This window comes from Lonchura striata, chromosome 4 (genome assembly GCF_046129695.1).
Source record: "Lonchura striata isolate bLonStr1 chromosome 4, bLonStr1.mat, whole genome shotgun sequence".
Taxonomy (NCBI): Eukaryota; Metazoa; Chordata; class Aves; order Passeriformes; family Estrildidae; genus Lonchura; species Lonchura striata.
This window is the reverse complement of record NC_134606.1, coordinates 53,702,977-53,725,798: the sequence shown is the minus strand read 5'-3', so window position 1 is coordinate 53,725,798 and position 22,822 is coordinate 53,702,977. Positions and strand designations below refer to the sequence as shown.

Sequence of the window (22,822 nt, the reverse complement as noted above, 5' to 3'; positions counted from 1 at the left end):
ACAGGGCGTTCAATTGCCCCAAGCTCAAGCAGCCTTGCTATAGCAAGATAAAAGTCTTTGAGCTTACACTCAATTCCCCATTGCTTATGAACCTCACTTACAACCCTGGCGATGGCGTCCATGATGACCGCGGGTCCGGGGACGTCTCCCTCGCCGAGAACACGGTTTCACCGGTCTGGCCGCTGCTCTTGTCCAGGCGACACCCGCTACCCAAGCTAATCTTTCCCGGGTTTCGGCACCAGTTATGTTGCCTTCAGGGGAAGGCAAGGCGACCTGGTTGCAAGGAACAGCATGGTGGCCCAGTCTCCCCTGGGCCACTCGGGCTAATGACACACGCAGGACACCAATGTGGTGGACGGTTGAAAGCGTTTATTATCTTATCTCATGGGTTTAAATAGTCTTGCGGGACTCTGCTACATCAGGGGGGGTTGGCAGGGTCTCTAGGGTTAGTCAGGAGCGGAAGACTACTGGGTTAGGTGTGGTTACATTCTTTGGGGTAATGGATAACATGTTGCAGGGTGAGAGGGGGATGGGAGTCTTTCTTTCCGAAATAAATCTTCCGTTCACCTGTCCCTATCTACTACACTGGGAAGTGTGCCTTCTGGACTGGGGCCGAAAAGTGAAAGTTTGTTTTGTCTCGTTTAGCAGCCGGCTCACCTCCCCCACGGGCTGTGTCTAGGAGAGAGGATAGGGCTTGCTTGCTGGCTGACTCTTTGCTCTTCTCTCCTGCTTTTGCTTTTGCCCTTGGTTTTTGTCCTTTCCTTTTCCTGAATACCATTCAAACCAGCTCCAGACTGGGACCCAGGAAACACCAAGAGACACCTGCAGCAGCCATCCTCAGATCCAGAGACCGAGAACTGGGCGACCATGAGAGACCTTCTGAATTTGTCATCTCTTCAGAGCGGTGAAAGGGTTTTTGTACTCTGATGTTGTTCATTTTTTGTGCTGGGGACTGTTTCTGTCTGTTAAAAAAAACAGGGTTTTTGTTTTCCACTTCTATCCAAGGAAATTCTTCCCGAAGCAGGTTGGGAGGAGGGGCTGTGGGGGTTTGCTGTTGGGAAGGGGGGTGGGGGGGGGGGTGTGCTCATCCTATGGGTTTTCTCCTAAATTTGCTCTAAACCAAAGACCTAGTGTGTCTTTCCTCCCCAGATCCCCACAATCTGCCTTTGCAGCCTCTCCTCGTGCAGGGTCCCCATTGGCTTCCTGTGCCGTGGAGCCACTCAATACACCCTTTGCAAGAGGTTCTGCCATGTGGATTTGTCCTCTCTGGTCTCCATCCTCAGCTCCTGACTGTCTGCTGGATGAAAGCCAAGGAGTGGATGGGATTTACCTCTGTGCCAGAGGGAAGGAGAGCCACCAGTACGACAGTGCGTCAGGGGGGTTGTCCTGCAGCCAGGGCCCATGCCGGGCTGGGAGATGGAGCAGGAGAGAGGGGGAAAGGGATGGTGACTTCCTCCTCACCTGACTGGGTGTCCTGGGCCATTTTCCTCTTCCTTGCAGCCTCCAAGGGCTTGGGAATGGGAAACCCTGTTTTGGGGAAAAGAAGGGATGAGCACGTTGACTTGGAAAGTCCTCTGCCTAAGGCCATCTCTGGAAGTCACCAGCCATCTGGGTCCATTAAACCTCCCGAATGCCAAGATTCAGCCCTTGAAACGGCTCTCCGGAGTTCTCCGTCCCTGATCCCTCTCTTTTAGTGTTCGGGCTTCCCCGTGTCCCAGCTGCTGGGGGGGTCACACTTATACTCAGGGTCCCCTGCTCTCCCCAGGCTGCTGGAAGTCCCAGGAATGCCAAAAGCTCCCCCTTCTTGGGTCTCCCTGTTTAGGGATTCCAGGGATTTTTGGGCTCCTGGCTTCCCTTCTCCCCTTCTTCTCTGTTTTGGGGCGCAGGGACTCCAAGGAGCCCCCCCCTCCCCTCTCCAGGCTTTTGAAGGTCCCGCTACTGGCAGTGCTCTGCCCTCTATGGGATCCCCATTTCTGGGTCCTGGGGGACACTGGGCTCTGCTCCTCTAGGCTACCTCTGTTGGCAGCTGCCAGCAGGCCCCACAGAAGTAGACATGCCCACAAAGGCTGCAGTCAGGCCCGGGAGAGAGAGGGTTAATCAAGACGTCACCCACTGGTGTCGTTCACATGCGGCGCCAACAGATGTCGATATTGGACAATAAATGAGTACACAGACGCTTGGAAAGTTCCAAAGCGAAAAGGAGCCTGTTTTCTTCCAACATCTGTTAAGGTATTTCGAGAATTCAAAAGGTGACCGTGGATTGGAGGATGGAATTACTACCTCTCCAACCACACTGGTCCAAAGACCATTTCTCTCCACCCACAGAGAAAGATGTAAATAATTCTATTTCCACCTGAAATGCTGTGGGAGCTCTGACTCTCAAAGATGAAAACATTCTCAGAAGGCTCAAGAAGTTTCATGAGAACTTTAAAGCTTTCCAAAGAACTCTAAAAGAAAACTTAACACTTTTAAAAATCAGGGCAACAACTGGGCTCATACTTTGCACTCCTTGCAGCAACTGAGAGAAACTGGGATCGTGCTGCAAGCCAGTTGCAGGACCTGGGAATAACTAGGTGCATGCTGGAGGCAACTGGGATATTCTGGCCATGACTGGGGGATCATACTGGGATAACCAACATTTTCCTGGGGCCACTGGTAGTGCCTGGAAATGATTAAGAATATGCTGGGGGCAATTGGGATCTATGGGCAGTGTCTGTAACCGTAGTGGGGGGACTGGAACCACATCAGGAACAATCAGGACCGTGCAGGGGAGAACTGGGACCAAACTGGGGGCAACTGGGAGTGAGTGGGAACATGCTTGGAGGGACTGGGATCCTTCAATTATTCCAGCTTCTCCTTAAAAGCAGTGTTTTCCATAGGTGGAGCACAGATGCTGAAAAGCGGCAAAGCTGAGTAGCCTAGTTCAGCTTCAGTCATGTGCAATTCACAGAAGGCTTAAAACGAAGCAGCAGAGAGCACCGGGCTTCTGTGTGCAATGAAGGCAATTGCAAAGATCCTGCGCAGCTCATTCCCAAGCAAAGGCAGCGGTCTAAGTTCCTGCTTCCCGACAAACTCAGCACAGCCCTTCTTTTCTGGAGCTGCCATCGAGTTCTCTGCATCTTGCAGCCTCAGGGGACGAGTAAGAATTTCCCAGGAGGGGCTGCATCAGGACAAAGTCAAAACCCAGGAAAGTTTCCTGGAACACCTGCCATAAAGCATGCCAGCAGTAAATTGAAGGGGCAGGCGAGCGGCCGCCACCGTCCTCTAACAGCCCGAAGGCTGTGTACACAAGCCTGGCTCCCTGCGGCTTCGTTCTTCGCCCTCGTACAAGCCACCCTCTCTCCGGCTCCCGGAGGTGAAGAAGCGGCTACTTTGCGCACACTACACCGTAGCTTCAGCCGAAAGACTCCAGGGACCGGCACTCCTCTCCGGACAGCTCCGGAGAGCCGTAGTCTGCGTCTCTAGTGGACTGCATCACAGCGAAAAGCTTTGGCAGTGTGTCTCGCAGGGAGAAAGCTTAGCAGCGCAGTGCACTTCTCCAGCCCTTGCCCAGAAACACGGATTTGCTGTACACTTCAGAAACACTGCTCTTTCCTGGGCAAGCTGCTGTCTGATGGCCGTGTTCTCTGCCTGCTCCTGCCCAGCTCGTTGTCGTAGCATGCACATCCCACCCTAGCATCCCTCTTTGTTGCATTCACAGAGACAAAAGATCCACTGATGTAAACTGAATTTTGCCCCATTCCTCCACCTGTTTCAAGTGACTATACAGGCAATGCCAGCTCTGCCTCCACAACTGGTCTGTTTCTTATCAGCCCAGGTGCCTCACGCTGTTACTAGCTATTATGCTATTAATAATTATTTCTCAGACAAATCTTCAGAGAGAGACTTGAATTTGCAGATGCTCTCTTCCTCCCAAACCATCCTTGCTTGAACACACCCATGAAATCAGGAATGTCAAATGCCCATTACTATAGACTTTCACTACAATTAACCCTCTGATGACACACATGGTGAAGGGAATGAGCTGCCCTCAAAGCACTGCTGAAGATCTAATGTGCTCACCCAGAGCCACTGCCAGTTGAAAAATTAACCCAATATACATTCATGGCAATGGGTTGAAAAGGTCATTTGATGGTGATTAGCAACACTCCAAGCCTTCTGATCAGTGTTATTAGCAGCCCGATACATAGTAGCTATGAGGAGTTTCCCGTGTCTTCCTGGCAGAGACCACGTTGCTGGACTGGGTTCACACAGAGGAGTGCATGGGTTAACCAGGCACAAAACTGCCATCAGGGCTGTGGGTAAGAGTGCAGCCTTTCTCAAAGCAGTGGGGAAGCAACAGGACCCCATGGCAGCAGTGTTTTTGGGCTCTGCATGTGCTGAGCAAGGAAACCCCCAAGAATTTCCAGGAACCAGAGAGAGCTCAAGGGAGCTCTGGCTCTGCCAGCTGGGGTTGTGAAAGTCATACCCAGATGTGGAGACAGCTACAGCAAACAAGTCACTCCTGAATATAAACACTATGACAAGCAAATGACTAACTAAATCAAGAGCACTTAAGTAGAGGGTGGCATTAACAGCTCCATCAGTTTCTCAGGAATTACTCTATGTTCAGGTAACAGCAAGAAGGTCATTCAGGAGCAAAGAGCCCCTTTACACCAGGCACTGTACAGCCTGGGGTGGTTTCCCTTCACCTCTCCAAATCTGCAGTTGCAGGAAGACTGTAGCAAAACAGAACAGTATAAAAAACAACTTGGGGTGAAAAAATAGCCAATAAATTCAGCTCTGTTAACTCTGAACACAGAATTTCTGTCAAAGGCTCAGTTAAATTCAGCCTCAAGATGTAACAGTGTTGTATGTCTAACCTCTTCCAAAATGGATGAAGCTCACTCTATATACAGGACAGCTGTCAAGATTCAGATCTTAGGTGTATGGAGTTATTCAGATTCAAAGTTAATTCATCAGCAGCTATAAAGGACTGATGGTGTTGTTCAAGAAAATAGCACTATGTTCATTAATTCCAACTGAAAATCTGCCCCTTAGGGTTTGATTCAGACACAAATTTTTAATCAACTAAAATGCCAACATGAGAAGCTGCAGATGCATTTGTAGAGATCCCATTGATTAGAACAGGAAGAAAGAGGTGATTTTCCCACATATATTTAACAGGTATGCTCAGTCAGTCCTAGTATGACTCTTCAGAGGAAGCTACATAAACCAGAGTTTATTCATTCATTTTGTCTAGTTAGCAAAGGGATGCCTAGACTGTTAGCCTCCACTTACTGGAGATTAGCCTGGAGGCCTTTGCTCCCTGTTGAACCCTGTGGGAGGTGAGCAAGCTCAGCTTCTGAAAGGAATTATTTTCTGTAAGACTGTGTCCTTTGAGACATGGAAAACCGCAGTGGAAAGGAAGTCTTCTGTAGGTTTAATCACCAGAAATACTGTCCTAGTCACTTGAACAGATTGTTTGCCTAATATATGCCAGAAAACATGTAAACTAATTTCTGCACCCAGTTGACTGAGCTGGAACTTTCTGGTCTTGTGTGAAATACTCTCAAGTGAGTTAGTTGATGAATATTCCTGGACTCTGCCACTGACACTATTTGATATCTGACAGCCATCATTGTCTCTTACATTGTACCTTGTCCAGGCCATGAGATGATGAACAGTTGGTGGTTTTAAAAAACCCAAACCTGAGCACTTCCCACATTGAAGGGAATAGGGTTTTAGTGTTTGGGCTCAATACAGAAGCTATAAAATGTCCTACAGCATGACTGCAGCATTTTCTGGCTCCCCTGCTATCATCACATCTAAGAGAGTAATGTTCTCTTAAAATAGAGGAACAAATAAATGCCTGCACCCTCTTTTACAAGGGACATGAAAGCAAAGACTTTCTAAACATGGCAGGTAATCAGAAGATTAAGAAGCCTCTCTCTCTCTCACACATTAAGGGTAAGGCTTGGAAGACCTATACTGGGGTCATAAATCATGAACTTACACAGTAGTTCCCAAGATTCTCTAATGTCCAATGGCTTTGGAATAAGCCTACAATAAAAGTGGCATCTAAGCAAGCGAGAGTTAAAATTGCCTCCACAACTGACAGGTTGGCTTCTTTAAGGGGAATTCATACACAGTGACACAATTCTAAAACTGACCCCTCCATTGCTCGTTCAGCAGGCAGAGAGAGCACTGCTCACTGGAATGAGACATGTGAGAACTAAACCTTGGGCCAACACAGTTGCCCTCTTTACTATAAATTGTAGTGCAATGTAAGAGTCCTGCCAAGATCAGCTGTTTCCTCTAGATTTCTGTCAAGCTTTGACAGCTCATTAAAAGTTAGGAGGGGAAAAGGGTTTGATTTGCTTCACTTAGAAGCAAAGCTTACAGGCTTACCCTTTTGTACAAACAATGAAGAAAAAATGACCTTCACTCTTCCCAGCTTTTCTATGCTGCACCATAGCTAACAGCAGGGGAGGACCCAATTCTGTGCACAATTATTGCCAAAAGTCTTTTAGAGCTTTAAAATTGATTCTCCAGTCAGATACTAATTTGCACTGCAAGAAAAGATTTGGAGCTACCTGCAGGTTGAAGGCATACAGCCACATTGATTATGCTGAGAGCACCATTTCAGGCAATCTTTGCAGCTTGGAGAGCTAAACCTCACATTTCCCCCCACCCAGACTCTTACAAGGGCAGATCCACTGCAGGCCCTGCATGTCAAAGGCACAGTGTGAGAAAGAGTTAAATATCCATGTGATACTGTGGCTGGTCCTGCTGCTGCCAGGAACTGTCATGGTGTTTGTGTGCAGTGTGTTAGTGTGACATTAAAATCGATGTGTACTCTGTATACCTGCAGGCAGCGCTCAGAGCCTGTTAAACAAGGCAGGCAGGGCTAGGATGAGAGCTACAAGACAGAGGACTCAGTAACTCTGCTCTATTTAAAAGATATCTCATTTAGAATACATGTCAATTCCATATTAACTTGTCAAGAACATACAAAATACCAGAGCGCCTTTTTGTTCTCCTGTTAGAGCTTTAATGCCAAAAAAAAGTGCTGACAAACAATCTATCAGGGATTTCTTGCTTCTTTTTACAGCTGCATCTCATGGTAAGAAAAAGAGAAGGCAACAATAAAACTCCCGGGGGAAAGTCTGGCCTTACAGAATTTTGCGTGCCTCTCTGGTAAGACAACACACTTGAGCCACTTTGGTGCCCTGGGCTGCCCTGGCTGGTGGGGGCACAGACAAAACTGCTGCAGCCTTAGCTCTTTGTCTTTCTTTTCTTTGGACCTAACTCTACTTGTTCTTACTCTTGGCTTGCAAAGCAAGAACCACACATCCAGCCAAGCATCTCAAACCACCTCATTCCTGAGCTGGGAATCAAAGCCTCTCTCCAAAGCTGCAGCTTTTAATTGCTATGCACTAATAACACCACACACTCCATGTAGCACAATATCCCCACATCTGAGTCCCTCCTCTCAACCCAGACCCTCCAGCCTCTCCTCTTGACAAAGTTTCACAACCCTTTGAACCAACCTCAAATAAAAGCATCACATAAGCAAGAACTCCATGTTGCACCTTACCTGCAGCATAGACAGTCTTGTCTAGAAGGTCTCCCATCTCTCCTGAGGGGGATCTTTAGCCCACTGTTATACCTAAGTGTCTGCTACAGCTCACTGCATCTTTATCAAATGCCTTTAGGCCTGTGGCTCCTATCTCCTGCTGCTCACCAAACTCAAGTAATGAAGAGCACTTGTACCCCTGCTCTCTCCCCACCTGTCAGAGCCTCTACCTCCTGAGCTTAATGCACATCACCAATACTCCTGGTGTTCACAAAGATGAGAGCCTCCTTTCTCACTGTTCTTACAAAGTCCAACCTGCCAAGGTCACTGGTTAGGAACTAATCTTACAGGAAAGCTGCTCAGAGGCTTTTCATCTAAATTGATGTTTTTCTTTTAATGAGCTATAGCTTATTCTCGAGCACATTGCAGCATGTTGGAAAACATGTCAATCACTTGATTTTTGAAAGCCAAACAGAACTGTTCTGACAGTGCTGAAATGCCTTTGCAAAAGATAGCTCATCTGCCTGGAAATGAGTTGAGCATCCCAGGGAAAGGAGCATTTAAACCAGCCCATTCCTTTCTCCACAGACCTTTCTCTTTGCTATCCAAGCAAAGCCCTGCACTAAGGTTTTCTTTCTAATTACATTTGTTTGTTGTACATGCTACATTCTCAGGCAAGGGCACTGAAACAAAACCTCTTTTTTCTCCTAGCATCAGGAAATGTAGGAGTTTTTGGGGTTGGTTGGGTAGATGACCTTTCAAGGAAATAGGTCACAGCACTGAAAGACTCAAATAATTTATTCAAGCAAAACTTGCCAAACAAGTTAAAGAAGTATGAAGGCTCTTCTGGGGCTGTTACTGAATGTCTCACAAGCATAGAAAAGTGTGTGATCAGAGCAGACTGCCAGGAAAGAGCAGAGTGTACATTGTGCCACTATATGTGCTTGGACAAGTGGAAGAGACAAGTGTGTCCCAGTAGAGAGAGGATTCAATGAAGGTATTTTTCCATTTTCTATTTGAGCCTACACTGGAGACAGAAAGAACCAGATGTGCTGAAGCTGGACACAACCTCCATATGTGTAGCTATTAAAAAAAGCTATATCTATACCACATAGCTCTCCTTTTATCAGGGGTAGGTTCTACAAAAGCTCCAGCTCCTAGTTCAGAAGAAATTAAGACAATTTAGGACCTACCTTCAATTTTGGAGGCTCTCTCTACAGTGCCATCAATTAGCTTGCAGTAGTTATTCCAGCCTGTATGTGAGCTAGGCTGGAAAGAAAAGACACAAATGAAATGGCACAGATTTTCTTCCTGAAAGCAAGGGAATGGACATTATGAGATGGTCACTGCAGCTTTGTGCTTTTGGAAAGTGTGCCATCTCAGAGAAATATCCAATGGGAAAAAAAAAAAAATAGGACTGCTTTCTGCTCCACCCGTGCTGCCAGAAGGGAACAGGCCAGAGAATCTGGTTTTGGCTTTGCAAGGTCAGAGAGATGAGTGACAGAGGCTACATATTCACATCCAGCCCAGGAAGAAAAAACATGTAGTTGCACTTAATTTAGTGATGTCAGGATATGTCCCCAAAGCACAGCAATGTACGCTAGGAAATGCAAGGCAGCTGCCAGTATGACTCACAGCAATGTCCAAAAAGCGAGGAGCAAACGAGAGTGAAAAAACAACCACTTCATTCTTCAGCTCTCCTTCCTCATCAGCTGAGCCAAACTGGAAAGATGGGTGAGTCTGGGAGGGGAGAGAGCATTGTCAGTTCCCAAGATAATAAAGCCCAAGATGACAATGCAGAGGATAGTGCTTTCAGAGGGCTTCAGCTACAGTGAGTGCATTATTCTTCTCTAAAATAAGATGAGTGCAGGAAGGAGGTATAGTCTGTCAGTGCATAAGCTATACAGCAGGAACATTAGGGTGAATGCCAGGAAGATTTTCCCAGCAGGGAAATATGTAAGCTTTCAGAACCATGTCAGTGAAGGCAAAGAGACAAACCTGTAATAAAGGATATTTCATGTAATGAATCAAAATTAGAGCATATTTTCATTTGCCTTATGTAGTTTGCAGGATTCATTACAGGGAGCTTACTTAAACTGTTCTACTGATCTTTGCATTCTCATCCAGCATTTCTCCTTTAAATAGCTGTAGAAGTCACACCAGCTGCAGGGAGATACTTGGATATGACCTGAGCAAGTGCCAGCCCTATTTATTCCCCGTTTTTCCTCTCTTGCAGCCAGAAAAAAAAGGAAAGCATGTCCACCAGCCTCTGCCTATAGAGCAGGCACTCAAAGTCTCCAAAACCTAAGGGGAGCCCAGGAATTCAAGTAGGGTGAGTAACCCAATGCATGGAGACAGTATCTCCCTAGAGGCTTTTTGCTAGCTTAAGGCTTACTAAACCTAAGCAATTTCTCTCATTAAGTGGCAACTCAGTAGCTGTTCTTGAAAAAACAAGGGACACAAGAAAGGAAGAAACATGAGAAGCTCCCAAACTCCAGAGGGAGCAGCTTCATGGACGGTCTCACCTCTGCCGATTCCCAGGCAGACCTGGTCTCTCCTCCTTCTCACAGTCCAGCAGTTCCTGGCTCAGCCCGTATGTGAGGGCTTTGTAGAAACCAGCAGAGATTCCTGCCCACCAGCCATTCTCCACCAGGTGCTGAGGGAAAAGGTGGGCGCCCAGTGGTTGTGCTCCAGCTGCTAGGGTGTTTTTCACCAACTCATGAGAAAAATGTCCTTAACTGCTCAGCTCACTTATGTCTTTCTGATGTTATGTAAATCAATTGAGAGAAAAAACACTGCCATGAGCAGGTTTCTAGTTAGGAAAATAAATAAAAAGAATCATGGAATTAAGGCAAAACCTCAGTATGAATGACCCAAATCCCTTCCTTGTGCTGCAGTCCACAGCAGGCTATTAGAAAACTTTTTTTAAAAAAGAAAGTTGATTCATCACTAAGATGGCACAGCAAAGTGAAATTCTTTTGTAGGCTGGCACCTGCTCTCCCAGGCAGCTGATCCCACTTAATTTGTCTACTGTAAGTGCAAAGGATGCTTTAGAAAGCAATGCATTTTGTGACACAAGCACTCCTACAAACATTGCTGAAATATGAGTAACAATGGGGCATACTACAGAGTCTGAGAATCATCAAGGTTGGAAGACACCTTTAAGATCATGAAGTCCAGCCATCCACCCAACACTACTGTGGTAGCTCCTAAACCATCACCCAGAACCACATCCAGACTCTTGTTGAGCACCTCCACATATGGTGACTCCACCACCTCCCTGGTCAACCTATTCCACTGCCTGACCACCTAACAGTGGAAAGTATTTTTCTGATATCTAATCTGAATCTCCTGTGCCTCAGTGTAAAGCCATTTCCTCTGATCCTCACACTGAAGGCACATCAGAAGAGACCAGTGCCCACCTCACTGCAGCCTCCTTTCATGAAGGGAGCTGTAGAGGACAAAGTGCCTCCTGAACCTCCTTTTCTCCTGACAAAACAATGTGAGCTCCCTCAGCTGCTGTTCATAAGGTGAATTCTCTACACCTTTCATGGGCTTTCTTGCCTTTCTCTGGACATGCTCCAGCACCTCAATGGACATTTTAAAGTGAGGGGCCCAGAACTGAACACAGTGCTAAAGGTGCACTCATTCACCAACACTGAGCTGAGGGGAGTGATAACTTCCCTAGTTCTGCTAATTTTTCATTCAATCATAATTTCTTAATTTGCTCTGGCAAAATTCTGTGAGTTGTCTGCAGATTGTCATTGCTACTGAGAGCTGCCTAAAATGAGTTACCTATAACCACAGTGGATACAGGTGTCTCATCAACACTGGCTTGCTTTGTGAACATTTCAAGGATCCACAGGTGTCCATTACCTTAACAGGAGATAAGAGCACCCTACACTTCTCACCAATAAGGTTGTATTTCTTTAAATACTGATTTGCAGATTTAAGTGCCTATGTGGCTAGCCAAACTAGTAGTTTTATGGCTGTCGCAGGAGCCAGTAATTGAAATTTGCTGAGGAAATCTTTTCCCTCACAGTAATACCTATTGTGAGTGGAAACACCTGTCACAGAGTGATTTTGATGGCATTTGAATCCCTACGGGCATTGTTTCTCCAGCAGATTAGGTGAAGCAGATACCCCAGGATGTCATGTGCGGCTGTTTGGAAAGCTCACATCCTCAGTAAATCAGCTGATGTTTGAACGAGAAGCCAGATTTAGTCTTTGTTTTTGAAGGCACCATCTCCCTGAAATTGCCGTGTTACATGACAAAGTCTGTATCAGGCAGAAAATGTGCACTGGTCATCATCGGTTTGATAGGATGGTAGCTTATTTTCTGCACTAGTTCTTTTTCTGCTGGGTAAGTCCCTTCAGGGTGAGGAATCTTTAAGCTTTTTCCTTACTGCAGCAAGGCTACAAGGATGAAGTACAAAAGGGAGACCTCAGCTTTCCTGCCTACTAAGAGACCTTGACAAATGCAGCACAGAGCTGAATGAACCAAGCTGCCACAGGGAAGCACCCCACTCTGGCAGGTTGGTGACTAATGTTTGTCAGACACTGGCATGCAGGAACCTGAACCATAGAATCCAGCAAAGCTCATTAATAAAATACCTTCTGCAATTACCTGGAGGACTGGGCAATTAGTTGAAGCACCTTGACAACTACAAGGCACAAATAAACAACTATTTTGGGGAATAGACTCCAGCTTAGAGCAAGCAGACAGAACATCACTGGTAGCAGAGGTACAATGCTACTACATTATCTCAGTCTGTTCTGCTCCTGTCCTCTCATCATAGGAAAGTGCGTGCCAAGGTAGGGTCCTCCTGGCTTCTAGAAGATACGTACATGGATATACCATATCTGTAACAGCACTGGGTCAAAACACTTCCATAAGTGTTATGCTATGCTTATGCTATTTTGTACCATGAGACAAAACTTCCCTTTTTTGTGTTGGAAAATGGTTACTGTGATGCTAATGCTCTCGCCTTTATGTGTGGTGCGCAGGCACACTGGTGGGTGGTGGTGGCCATCTACCACAGGGTTAAAGCGCTGCCTTTTGCACCTCAGCTCAGGGGTGGCTGTGCTGGGTGAGTAACGTGTGGCTGTGTGGCAGGGAGCTGTTGAAAAGCTCAGTGACTTGGTGCCAAAGGGCAGAGCAGCAGCTGATGCAGCAGAGCCTGTGCTCCTCAGCAGCTGTGCAAAGGCAGGTGCACTTACACAGAAGGAAGCAGACAGGTCTTTTCTCCAGCAGGGACAACACATGGAAGCTTCCACCACCACGGTGAGCTTCGCAAGGTGCTGTATCTCAGACCTCAATCCAGAAAGCCCTTTGTAGCTGCTCTGACCTATACACATCCATAAATTCTGGCAGAATGTTCAACCTTAGAAGTCCTTTCTTTTCCCATCTCAGCCTACAAACAGAGACCCAGAATAATTAAGACAGTGCTCATTTTATTGTACTCAGCATGGAAACCAGATGTGAAACAGCAAAACATTAAATTCCTAAGGGACTCAAACAGGTGGGTAACATTGCTTTAGTATCACTTTAAGACTTTTCACATGCAAACTTTTGTTGGTATGTCTCATAAGAATGCCATGAATGCTGGTAGCCTAAGACTAGCTTTTATTTTGTACAGTACATCACATTCAATCAGTTAACTATCAAATTAATAAAGCCACAATAATATTAGTTGTTAGAAGCCTCCAAGTTGGTTTTCTTCTGATGCTGACTGACTCATGGCCATGGTTTTTTGAAATTAGAAGTTCAGATACACTCCCTACCTTTAATTCTGGGCAGAAATTTCCAATACTGTTCAGTGTCTCTGAGACCATTACTTCACAACTCAGACTCAGTGATTTTATGTGCCACAAACACACAAACTCTTCTATTCTATTTTACAGAAATTCCTCAGGGCAGTGTCTAAACTTGCTTCCGATGTACTTGAAACTATTGATTGTGAACTGAGCTAAGGGAAGTGTCATGAGGACCCTCCAGCAGAAGGGCCACCTTTAAAGCAGACCTGCTGAGAAGTATCTGAGAGGCTCATATTCTGCAGTAGACAACTGCTGGAGATTTTGCAGGCAGGTTTGTCATTTATTTCTACTCCAAGGAGTGTCAGCCTTAGCAGAAAGCTAACAAAAACTTAAGGTCTTATATTTCAAATGGGGATTAATTGATGTGATTATGTTCCTAAGGAGATCAGATGTTTCCTGTCACCCAAAGTCTGCTTTTTAGAGACCAGAGAAGGGGAAGGATTTAAACTTGTCCCAAGGTTGTGGAAATGCTAAGCCTCCAGCATCGCATCAGAAGGACAAAGGGAAAAAATCATATTAGTGTGTGAGTGACGCATGAGACCTGCACACATGTACTTGCCTTTTAAACAGGGACACACATATAAGCTTACCTACATCAGAAGTATACCTAGAGGAAAAATATTTCTTTTGTGATTTGGCTCAGTAATAACATTGCTTTTCTTTAAAGAAGCCTGAATGATGAAAAGTAGGTTTCACTTTGCAAAATCTTCTTTGCTGGGATTTGATGCAAAATCACCACTATAAACTTTAGGAAGGAAGAGCTACTCAGAAAAACATAAAGCAGAAAAACCAATACATCTCAGAGTTTAAAAAAAAAAAGAAAATCAGTTTGGCTCAATTCAGCTGTAGTACTTCAGTCTTCCTTTTAAACATCTACAGTGTCTCAAGGGGGATAATTTAGGCCCCTAAAAGAATAGTGAAGCCAGTCCAAGTTACAGGACCTGACCTTCAGGTCACACCACCGCGTCCAATGGCACCAGAGATATTTTGTAGTGTGCAATATTTGGGTAAGGATCTATCTTCATGTCTTTGGGACAACTGAAAATACTGACCACTCATACAGGCATCACAGGGACACCAAAAAATAAACCAGCAAAGACTGGTTATTGAAATGGGGAGGTAGGGAAAAGAAGGGAAGAGTTTTCCTCAGACCACAGCCCTTAACCTTCTAAGCCCACAGAGTCTGCCTATCAGTTGTCTGTCATTCAGAGCAGCCATTCCCACAAGCTGTGTGCAAAAGTTGCTTTGTTGTGGTAGCTTTTTGTGTTGATTTTTAAAATGTGCAGAAGGATAGACACACAACAAGATAATGGAGCTAATAAGTTAATAAAATTTATACTTTCATACAAACTTTGCATATACTGAGCTAACTAATGAAACACTGGTATGGTACATTCCATGAAGCTTCCAAACTGAAAACCAGTGGCAGCCAATTTGAATTCCTCATCAATACTGATTGTCAGTTGGATTTCCACCTCTAACTTTAACACTTCAACATAGTAATGAAACTCAAGAGAAAAGTTAGTGCTGGCTTTAGAGCATATATTCAATTTTTTGAATCCCTTCAATATACTTCTTCAAACAGTGCATTTTACAAGCTCTTATGCTTTAGTGGCAGTAACAAACAGGTTGACTGCTTAGAGATTTTGCTGAATCTTATTTGGATATATCTGTAAATAATAGCAAAATATATAGCCTTTGAAAATATTAATTTTCCTAAAAGACACAAGATGCCAACAAATAAAAAAATACATGAGGTCAGAAAACAAGAGGGAAACACAGACATAAGAATGGGAATTCATTGTGAAACACCTACACCAACTTTATTTTACTTTTGTTTTAGTCCTCCCCTCCCCATGTTTCTCAGAAGTTTCTTCTTCTGTGTTCAAAAGAATGTTTTCTTCTGAAATGGAGAAGACAGATATTGCCCTTCTTGTCCCTTCAGCTCTTTCTCCACTCTTTTCCAAACCAAGCCAGCAGAAATGAAGCAGAACTTCAGCACCTGAGCCCAAAATACACAAAGCTGGCAGATCCCAACCAAGTGCACACAGATTGGTATCACAGCCTCACATGAAATCCAGGACCATATTGCAAACTGCCTGCAATGAGATGTTCCTTCAACTCAGGTATTGTATTGGCAACACTGAAATGTGCTTATTCTCATCTTTGGATCTAGGGGGCATCTAGTGGAAATCCCCCTAAGTGAAAGCAGAAGTGTATCTTCCATTCTTATTCACTGCTTTTATTAATGCATCTTGCTACATCGCCCTTCCTGGAAGATGCAACTGAAAAAAAAAATTAGAGTTATTTCCACTGGCTAGGCTGCAACACAGGTTTGTGGTTTTTTTTGATATAGATTTGTTCTTGGGAATGACAAAGTATTTTCTGTTCTGAAACCTCAATTAGCCCAAATGTATTTCCTTGGTTATTGCCCATCTAACTAATGCAACATGATTTTGAGTCATTGGGCAGAGAAAAAGAATGGGGTGGTGGCACATGGATCATCTCCGCCTACTCTCTGCCATATTGCAACTCCAAGCGCATGCTCATTTTGAGACTGATGTGACACCAAGAACAGCCTTTCTTGACTGCTATAAGCACACTCAAATGCATAATATTTGCTAATTGCTACCCCCAATGTAGCTGTTCTGCTGCTGGTGAAAGATGTGTTGTCAGTGAGGATTCACATTGTCACCTAGACATTGTATGCAGGCGAAAGCACTAACCACCAGTGTCAAACCAGCAGGTTGGCAACACTCTGCCCTAGCAAGGCACAGTCAAAACCTAAAATATTTTCCATGAGATGTGCTGGTGATTATCGACTCATTTTTATGTGTTGGCTTTTGGCACTTTATTGCTTGGCTTCCAACACACGTCTGCAGGACTTCTGCAGCCACCAGACAGCGCCATGGACAATTTGCATCTTTGCACTCATATTTGCCCAGAAGTCAGGTTGAGCACTACATGTTGTTTCAGTTAGGCACATGCAGTTGCTCAGGTGCATCCATGCACCCACTCAGGAACTTGTCTATCGGCACTTTGTAATACGAATGCACTGGTTGAAATTTTCCTAGAAGAAAGGTCATTTGGTGTGAGGAAAGGAAGGTGGACCAGCTACTGAAGACTCACAGCTGAAAAAAGCTTCAAGGAACCAGGGGAGATCTCTCATTCCTTGCAAAGAAGAAGTAAGTCCAGAGCTGCTCCAGTATCCTGCTCATTCATTGTCAAGCCTAGTTTGGTCTCAATAAAGCAACTCATACCCATATCCCAGAAATACTTTGCAGAGCTGACACTAAAGGATAAAATTCATGGAAATCAGTGAATAAGTGACAGCTATTTATTCTCCTCTGGAAGAAAAAAGTAGGACAATCCATTTGTATATTCAGACTGAGCATATTTGTAAAGGGACAGTTCAGAATAAGCTGGCTCACAGCAAGGGGAACGCAGTGGGGGGGACACGAGCCGAGCCAAGGGACACGGCTTCACAGGAAGACAGGCTGGGCAGCAGCTAGCAACGGAAGGGGCAGAAGGGAGGCAAAAGAAGCAGCACAGAGCCTTGGACCTGGACAGAACACAGCAAGAACTGCAGGCAACCCTCGTCAGGGCTGACACGGACACAATGTGGGAAGAGAAACTGAACTTGCCAACTAACCTGACCTAATGATACTGTCAATATTAATCTCACACAGAATTTCACATGAAACTCACATCTCAGACACTGCTAGGAAGTGGGTGGAAACAGTAGTACTACCAGAAAAAATATTGGAGACTTTCCTCCTGGTAGGCAGAGGTGGGAAGACGCTCTCTAATGTGGTGTTTCAAAATTAAAAACTCAGCACCACAAGTAGGAGAGGACTTGAAATAACATACAGAAATTGAACAAGGACATGACACAAAGCCCTCTGGTATATATCTGAGGAAAACTACAAGTCAATTCAGTACTATGCTTAGGGACAACACTTTTCATTGCACTGGGTTAAAATGTTTTATCTTACAGTATTTTACTTTTCTTCTGGGGAAAAATTGCCTCCAAACAGCTACTATGAAGGTTGGGCAGTTGATACACTCAAGAAGTCTGGCCTCCTGAATAACTGGGGACCACTTCACAGAAAACAAAAGAAGAAAAAAGATAATAATAATACTCATTTACAGGTGTAAACCTGTAAGATTTGGAATAAATTGTAAGAGTAAGATCTACACAGTAAGTCAGGTGTGTGGTACTAGAAACAGAAATAAATTATCATCATGATTCATGAAAAATCTTTAATGGACTACAAGTATCTCCTATTTAACTCTAGTACTCTGCAGGATTACAACATCCAAATCATCAGTGCTTGGCAGGATTGATAACTAAATTTTCTACAAACTGCAGGAGTTCCCCAGCCTCCCGTAATGAACTCTAGTGGACAAAATACAAAGCTACTGGGAAACACATTTCCCAAGTTGAAAAATATTATTGAGAAATGAGACCAACAAATATTTGAGACATTATTGTGTATCATACTTCTGGAGAAACAGTCACTAAGCTACCTTTTTTTAGCAGTTTCTATAACTAAATTCAGAAATAAAGCAAAGATTGTCTCAAGATTTCAGTACTGCAGCAAATTTTTCAAGTTAACAGTATAATGGTTCATAATGCAGAGTGTTAGGTAAAACAAAATAACACATATACTAAATAAATTGTATTCAGGTTATGTAAAGCAGCAAGAGAAGCACCAAAATACTGAATAAAAACCCAGGAGACTTGGATAAGGATTTAAAAGGGAAAAAAAAAATCAGTGTAACACGTTAGACACAGAGGCTCATGGACCCCAATGCACAGAAAAGCCTGCTGCTATGGGAAAACATTACTGTGCATCTCTGGAGAGAAAAGAAAGATCCACATCACTTTAAAAAGTGATTTAGAACAGAGGTGCTCAGTGCCATGGGAGGCTGGGAGCAGGGGCTGCCCACCCCACCTGAGGAGGCAGAACAGCTCTCTGCTTTTTAAAGCCTTGGCAGGAGTACCAGAGAAGGGGTGGGCACCATCCTGCTGGGTGCAAGTCCATCTACCAATGCGCTCTCCTGTGCCTCGACAGCTTATACCTTAGGAGTATGCCACTGCAGGGGACAAAAAGTGTCTCTCTCACATCCCCTTTTCTGGCCATCAATATCCCACTGACCTAGCTTCTCCCAAAGAGAGAATCCTTCAAGTCTTGATCCTCATTCTTTGCCTGGTTCTGCATTTCAATAGGAGGGGAAGACCAGGCTCCCTGGGGCTCACCTGAGAACAGCACCCCAAAGTATCAACAGAAGTGAGGCTGCTCAGTGATCAATGTCCATAGCCTGCTCATGGACTTGCCTCAGCACAGGAAACTTACAAACCAGAAAAGTTGTCTTGTGTTAGGTCTTTACAGCTGTTGAGCCTTAATTCCACCTCCGTCCGCTTCCCCCAGTCCACCCATTTGAGTAAGACCTCAATGCACATAAATAAATTCCCATAATTCTGACAACCCCTCTGCTTCCTGCTTTATCAGAAGGTGCTGCTCTCCCAGCAGCAAGGTGGCAATTGAAATTTGTGCTTTTGCTAAGTGCCTCATATTTCATCTGACAGCAGTCAAGGTTGGGGCATAACATGGAAATACACCAGCTGTGACAATAATAATGGCAGGATGGAGCATGTGGCTAGTCAGAAAATAAAGGGAAATAATTTTCCACTGTTGCATCACAACTCCAATCACACAACCAAACACTAGGACTTGAGGTGAGGGATTCTCTCCATCCCCACAGGTGTCAAGAAAGGCACCCCTGCATACCATGTCAGTCTAACACAGAAGAAGGAGCAGGTCGGACGCAGCAATTAGGACGCCTAAAATTCTGCAGCATGGACTGGAACATGTTGTGCTGCCTCCCTTTCAATTTTTTATTTGAGGATGTATCTGAGGAAATGGATTTCCGGGTCTGACTGTTCTGGGCCCGGATCAGTTTCTCGTGTTCCCGTATTTGTCTCTGTAAGTGGTTCTGGATGGCAATTCCCAAGGATTCTGGATCGAGGGAAGCACCATAAACCTCCCACGTCATTCCTTGCTCATCCCAAACAACATCCCTGACGTGTTTGGACTGCTTCACCTGTACTATTGCCTCCATGGCTGGGGTGGAATGCTTTTTGTTCTCCCCCAGGTTTGGCACAGCCTGAGAGGAAGCAGGAACCACTTCAGTGTGGAGATCGTGTCTGGACTGCCTGGCCTGGAGGTGCTGTTGCTGGGGAGCTGCTGATGCTGGCATGGATGGGGCAATGCTTGCAGAACTCACACTCAGCTCAGGTGTCAGTCCTGCCTGCAGGTTCTGGCCACCAGCCATCTGAGACTGGCTGCTGTCTCCGTGGTCCCCGCTCTCCTTCCCACCTGCATCCTGTGGGCATGCCTTTGCACAGACTGCAGCAGGCTGGCTGCTAACATTCAGCCCTCCTTTAGGATCAAGCACCACCAAGTTTTCTTCCTTTGGTTTCACCACAGATTGATTAGGACTGGCCTGCCCTTGACTTGCACCCTTGCTTTGCACAGGCTTTTGCTCAGAGCTGCCCAGGATCTCCTGCTTGGCTTCACTGTCCTTACCAGAGAGTAAAGGTGACCAGCTGCTTCCTGCATGAGGGATGAGATCTTGCACATTGTTCTGGGTTCCTGGGACAGCGTCAGTGGAAGTAGTGCTTGGCCCACCTGTGCCAGTCCCAGACTGTGATGGAATTTGATTACTGGAGTCAACTCCAAGCTGCTCAGCTGGGATGGGCTTTGGTGGGACTGGAGCATCCTTTGGCAGCTGAGCAGCATTCTTGACATCACAGGCTGCACTGGTCATTTCAGCATTACCCACAGATGTTCCTTGAGAGGCAACAGCTGCAGTGGAACAGGGGACAACAGGTTTTGCGTTATCTGCTGATACTGGAGATGCCACATCAGGTGGGAACCCTGGCAGTTTGACAGGCTGGGTTTGGGCCGAAGCAGTCACAGCCACAACAGTCGACTTTGCTGTGATACCAGAGGAACATAGAGACTTTTCTTGTGATGATAAACTGTCAGTAGGAGCAGCCTGGCTCAGCCCCATACCTCCTTGGTAAATTATGTGCAGTTCTTCCTTCTCCTCTGGAGGATTCCCTTTTAAGAAGGTAACAAAGATGCTGGGACTGGTGGAAGCTGATTTGCTCTCCACAGTAGCCACAGCCTGAACCTCAGCATCCCGCCATGTCCTGCTTACAGCTTCCTGAGTAAAAGGACTGCTCTCTGGCTGAGCTGTCATTGTACCTGTTTCTCTGAATTTGGAGAGCTGGGTGGGGTTTGGACTCCCAGGCGTGGGCTCCAGGCTGCGTACAGGATGTGGACTCCCGTGGCTGGACTGGGCTGGTGCCTCGCTGCTCTGCACCACTTTTGTTTCATCTGGGGGATGCAACTGTGGCGCGTCTGCAGTCCCACTTTTAGCCTCCAGACTGGTCTGCAAGTCTCTCCCCGGGTCAGCTTCGGTTTGCCCTGCTGCCAAGGCTGACTGATACACAGCAGAACCATGTTTCTCTGCCTCCCTGTCTTTTTCCCCTCTTTGCAGAAGGTTTGCCCGAGAAGTATGACAGAATGGATTAACCCCAACAGGATCACCCGGGGAAGAATAATTTAACACTTCAAGCACTGGCTGATCATCAGTTCCGTGAGGTTTCAAGCCAGAGTCATCTATTTGTGTCAGGGAGCTCATTTTGGCCTGGCTGCCTTGCACAAACTGCCGGGAGCTCTGGGGGGCTGGCATCATCTCTGGCCCTTGCCCTACCGAGAGGGCTCCTGCGGCAGCAAGGGCTGGCACCACCGGTGCCGGGTTGCCCACTGGCTGGGAACAACCAGCAGGCTTTACATCTGCAGGATGCCCCTCTGCAGCTGTGCTGGCCAGCCTGGGAGAAAAGGCTTCCTGCTGGCTGTCATCATCTGTGTGGCACTGCTCGCACCTCTGTGTGCTGGCAGCACCTGTGCAGCTCAGGTGGAACAAGCCAACCCCAGCGGAGCTGGACGGTGTGCACGGGAGGCCATTGCTGGCCCTCTCGCCACTGGGGTCCTGGGGCTGGTGCTTAGCAGGCTGCAGATCTCCCAGGTGTTCCTCCTCTGCAGAAGCTGAGACCAGGGAAGGCTTGGCAGATCTCAGAGGATCTGGTACAGTCCCCATGGACTGTCTTCAAGATGTTGTTTGTCCTCAGCTTCTCTTTGGAGTTTTCTCGCTGGGCAGGCTGTCGACGACAGGTTTCCTGTGAAGCTAATCTGTTAATGAAACAAACACAGTGTTAGCAGCAGTCAGATTTAAGAAAAAGTACCCAGAACTAATTGATTTTACAGTGTGAAGAGAAATACTTGCAGACAGGGGGGGAAGTGAAGCACCCAATTATGCCTGAGTCACAAAAAAAGACACAGATTTCAGGGATTTCCCAATTTTCAGACTGGGATGGAGAAAACAATACTAGGGACAAAGCAACAACAGCTTCTGTGCTGTTGATACATTAATGAAAACATTGACATGCCAAGAGAAAGGAAAAGAAAAAGAAAAATGAAATTAATGAAGAGGTACAGACTTTGCATGGAAGTTCGAGTCACAAAATAAAATCCCTGTGATAATATTCTCTAGCAAGCCAGCTGTGGCAGGAAATGCCTATGTTCCTTCCAAACAGATCCCTAAATTTTAGTGGATTCCTTATCTTCAGTGAGCACCAGTTCCCCCTTCTTCTCAAGGATAGCCTTTCTAGCTCCACTACCAACAAGGACATGGGCACAGGGGGCAACTGGTGAATTCCAACTGATGTGGATGAGCCAAAACCTCACTGGTGAAAGGAATATGGAGGGATCACAGCCTGCTGGGTGATGCAGATAGAAACCAAGAGGAGGTACTGCACACCAGGGCTGTGCACATACTGCTGTCACATTGAGATAATTTGAAATAATTATAAAGAAGCCAGCTTGATTAATAAATGGGGGTACAGATGACCTAGAAATCAACTTGCAGGTAGGTGGTATGAAATTCAAAGGGGAACATTGCAGCACCGCAGAACAGGAGGGGTTCATGCCATACCCAGGGAAATGTGGGAGAGGGATTTTAAGCAGGTAGAACAGAGTAATCCAGGTTGGAATCATGCCAGGACTGCAGAGAAACCATCCCTTCAAAGAGGAGGTGATCTCCAAATGTGTTTGCTGGCTTTCCAAAGGGCTCAGCACTTCCCAGCCTGGATGCTGCTAGAGATCAAGGATGGGATCCATGTCAGCAGAGTGGTGGTGGCCAGTGATAAAATCCCACCCTACTCTTCTTTTAAACGGTAGGCTATGTGCTTGTTTAAAAAGCTTATGGCTTATGCTGCCAGCAAAACACAGGTATGAGACCTGCACTCAAGTTTTGTTAACCTGATGACAAGAACACTGCTGTACTTGTTTGTGCGCCCCTGTCTCTGCAGGC

At 45.8% G+C, this 22,822-nt stretch overlaps 1 protein-coding gene across 3 annotated transcripts in view; it reads right to left on the bottom strand.

Annotated features, from left to right (window-relative positions):
• Positions 1 to 349: 349 nt before the first annotated feature.
• The window catches only part of GPRIN3 (GPRIN family member 3), a 44,977-nt gene continuing 22,504 nt past the window's right edge, over positions 350 to 22,822 (bottom strand). The window contains exons 2-4 of one of the 3 annotated variants that reach the window (XM_077782970.1): positions 8,752 to 21,642; positions 1,462 to 1,527; positions 350 to 962 (exon numbers count right to left, since the gene is read on the bottom strand). In XM_077782970.1, the coding sequence (XP_077639096.1) occupies positions 19,175 to 21,550 (2,376 nt within the window). In that variant the 5' untranslated portion in view covers positions 21,551 to 21,642 and the 3' untranslated portion in view covers positions 350 to 962; positions 1,462 to 1,527; positions 8,752 to 19,174. Of the gene's footprint in view, positions 1,528 to 8,751; positions 21,643 to 22,822 lie in introns of all 3 variants that reach the window. The other 2 variants (XM_021550338.3, XM_031504699.2) reach the window with 2 other exon arrangements.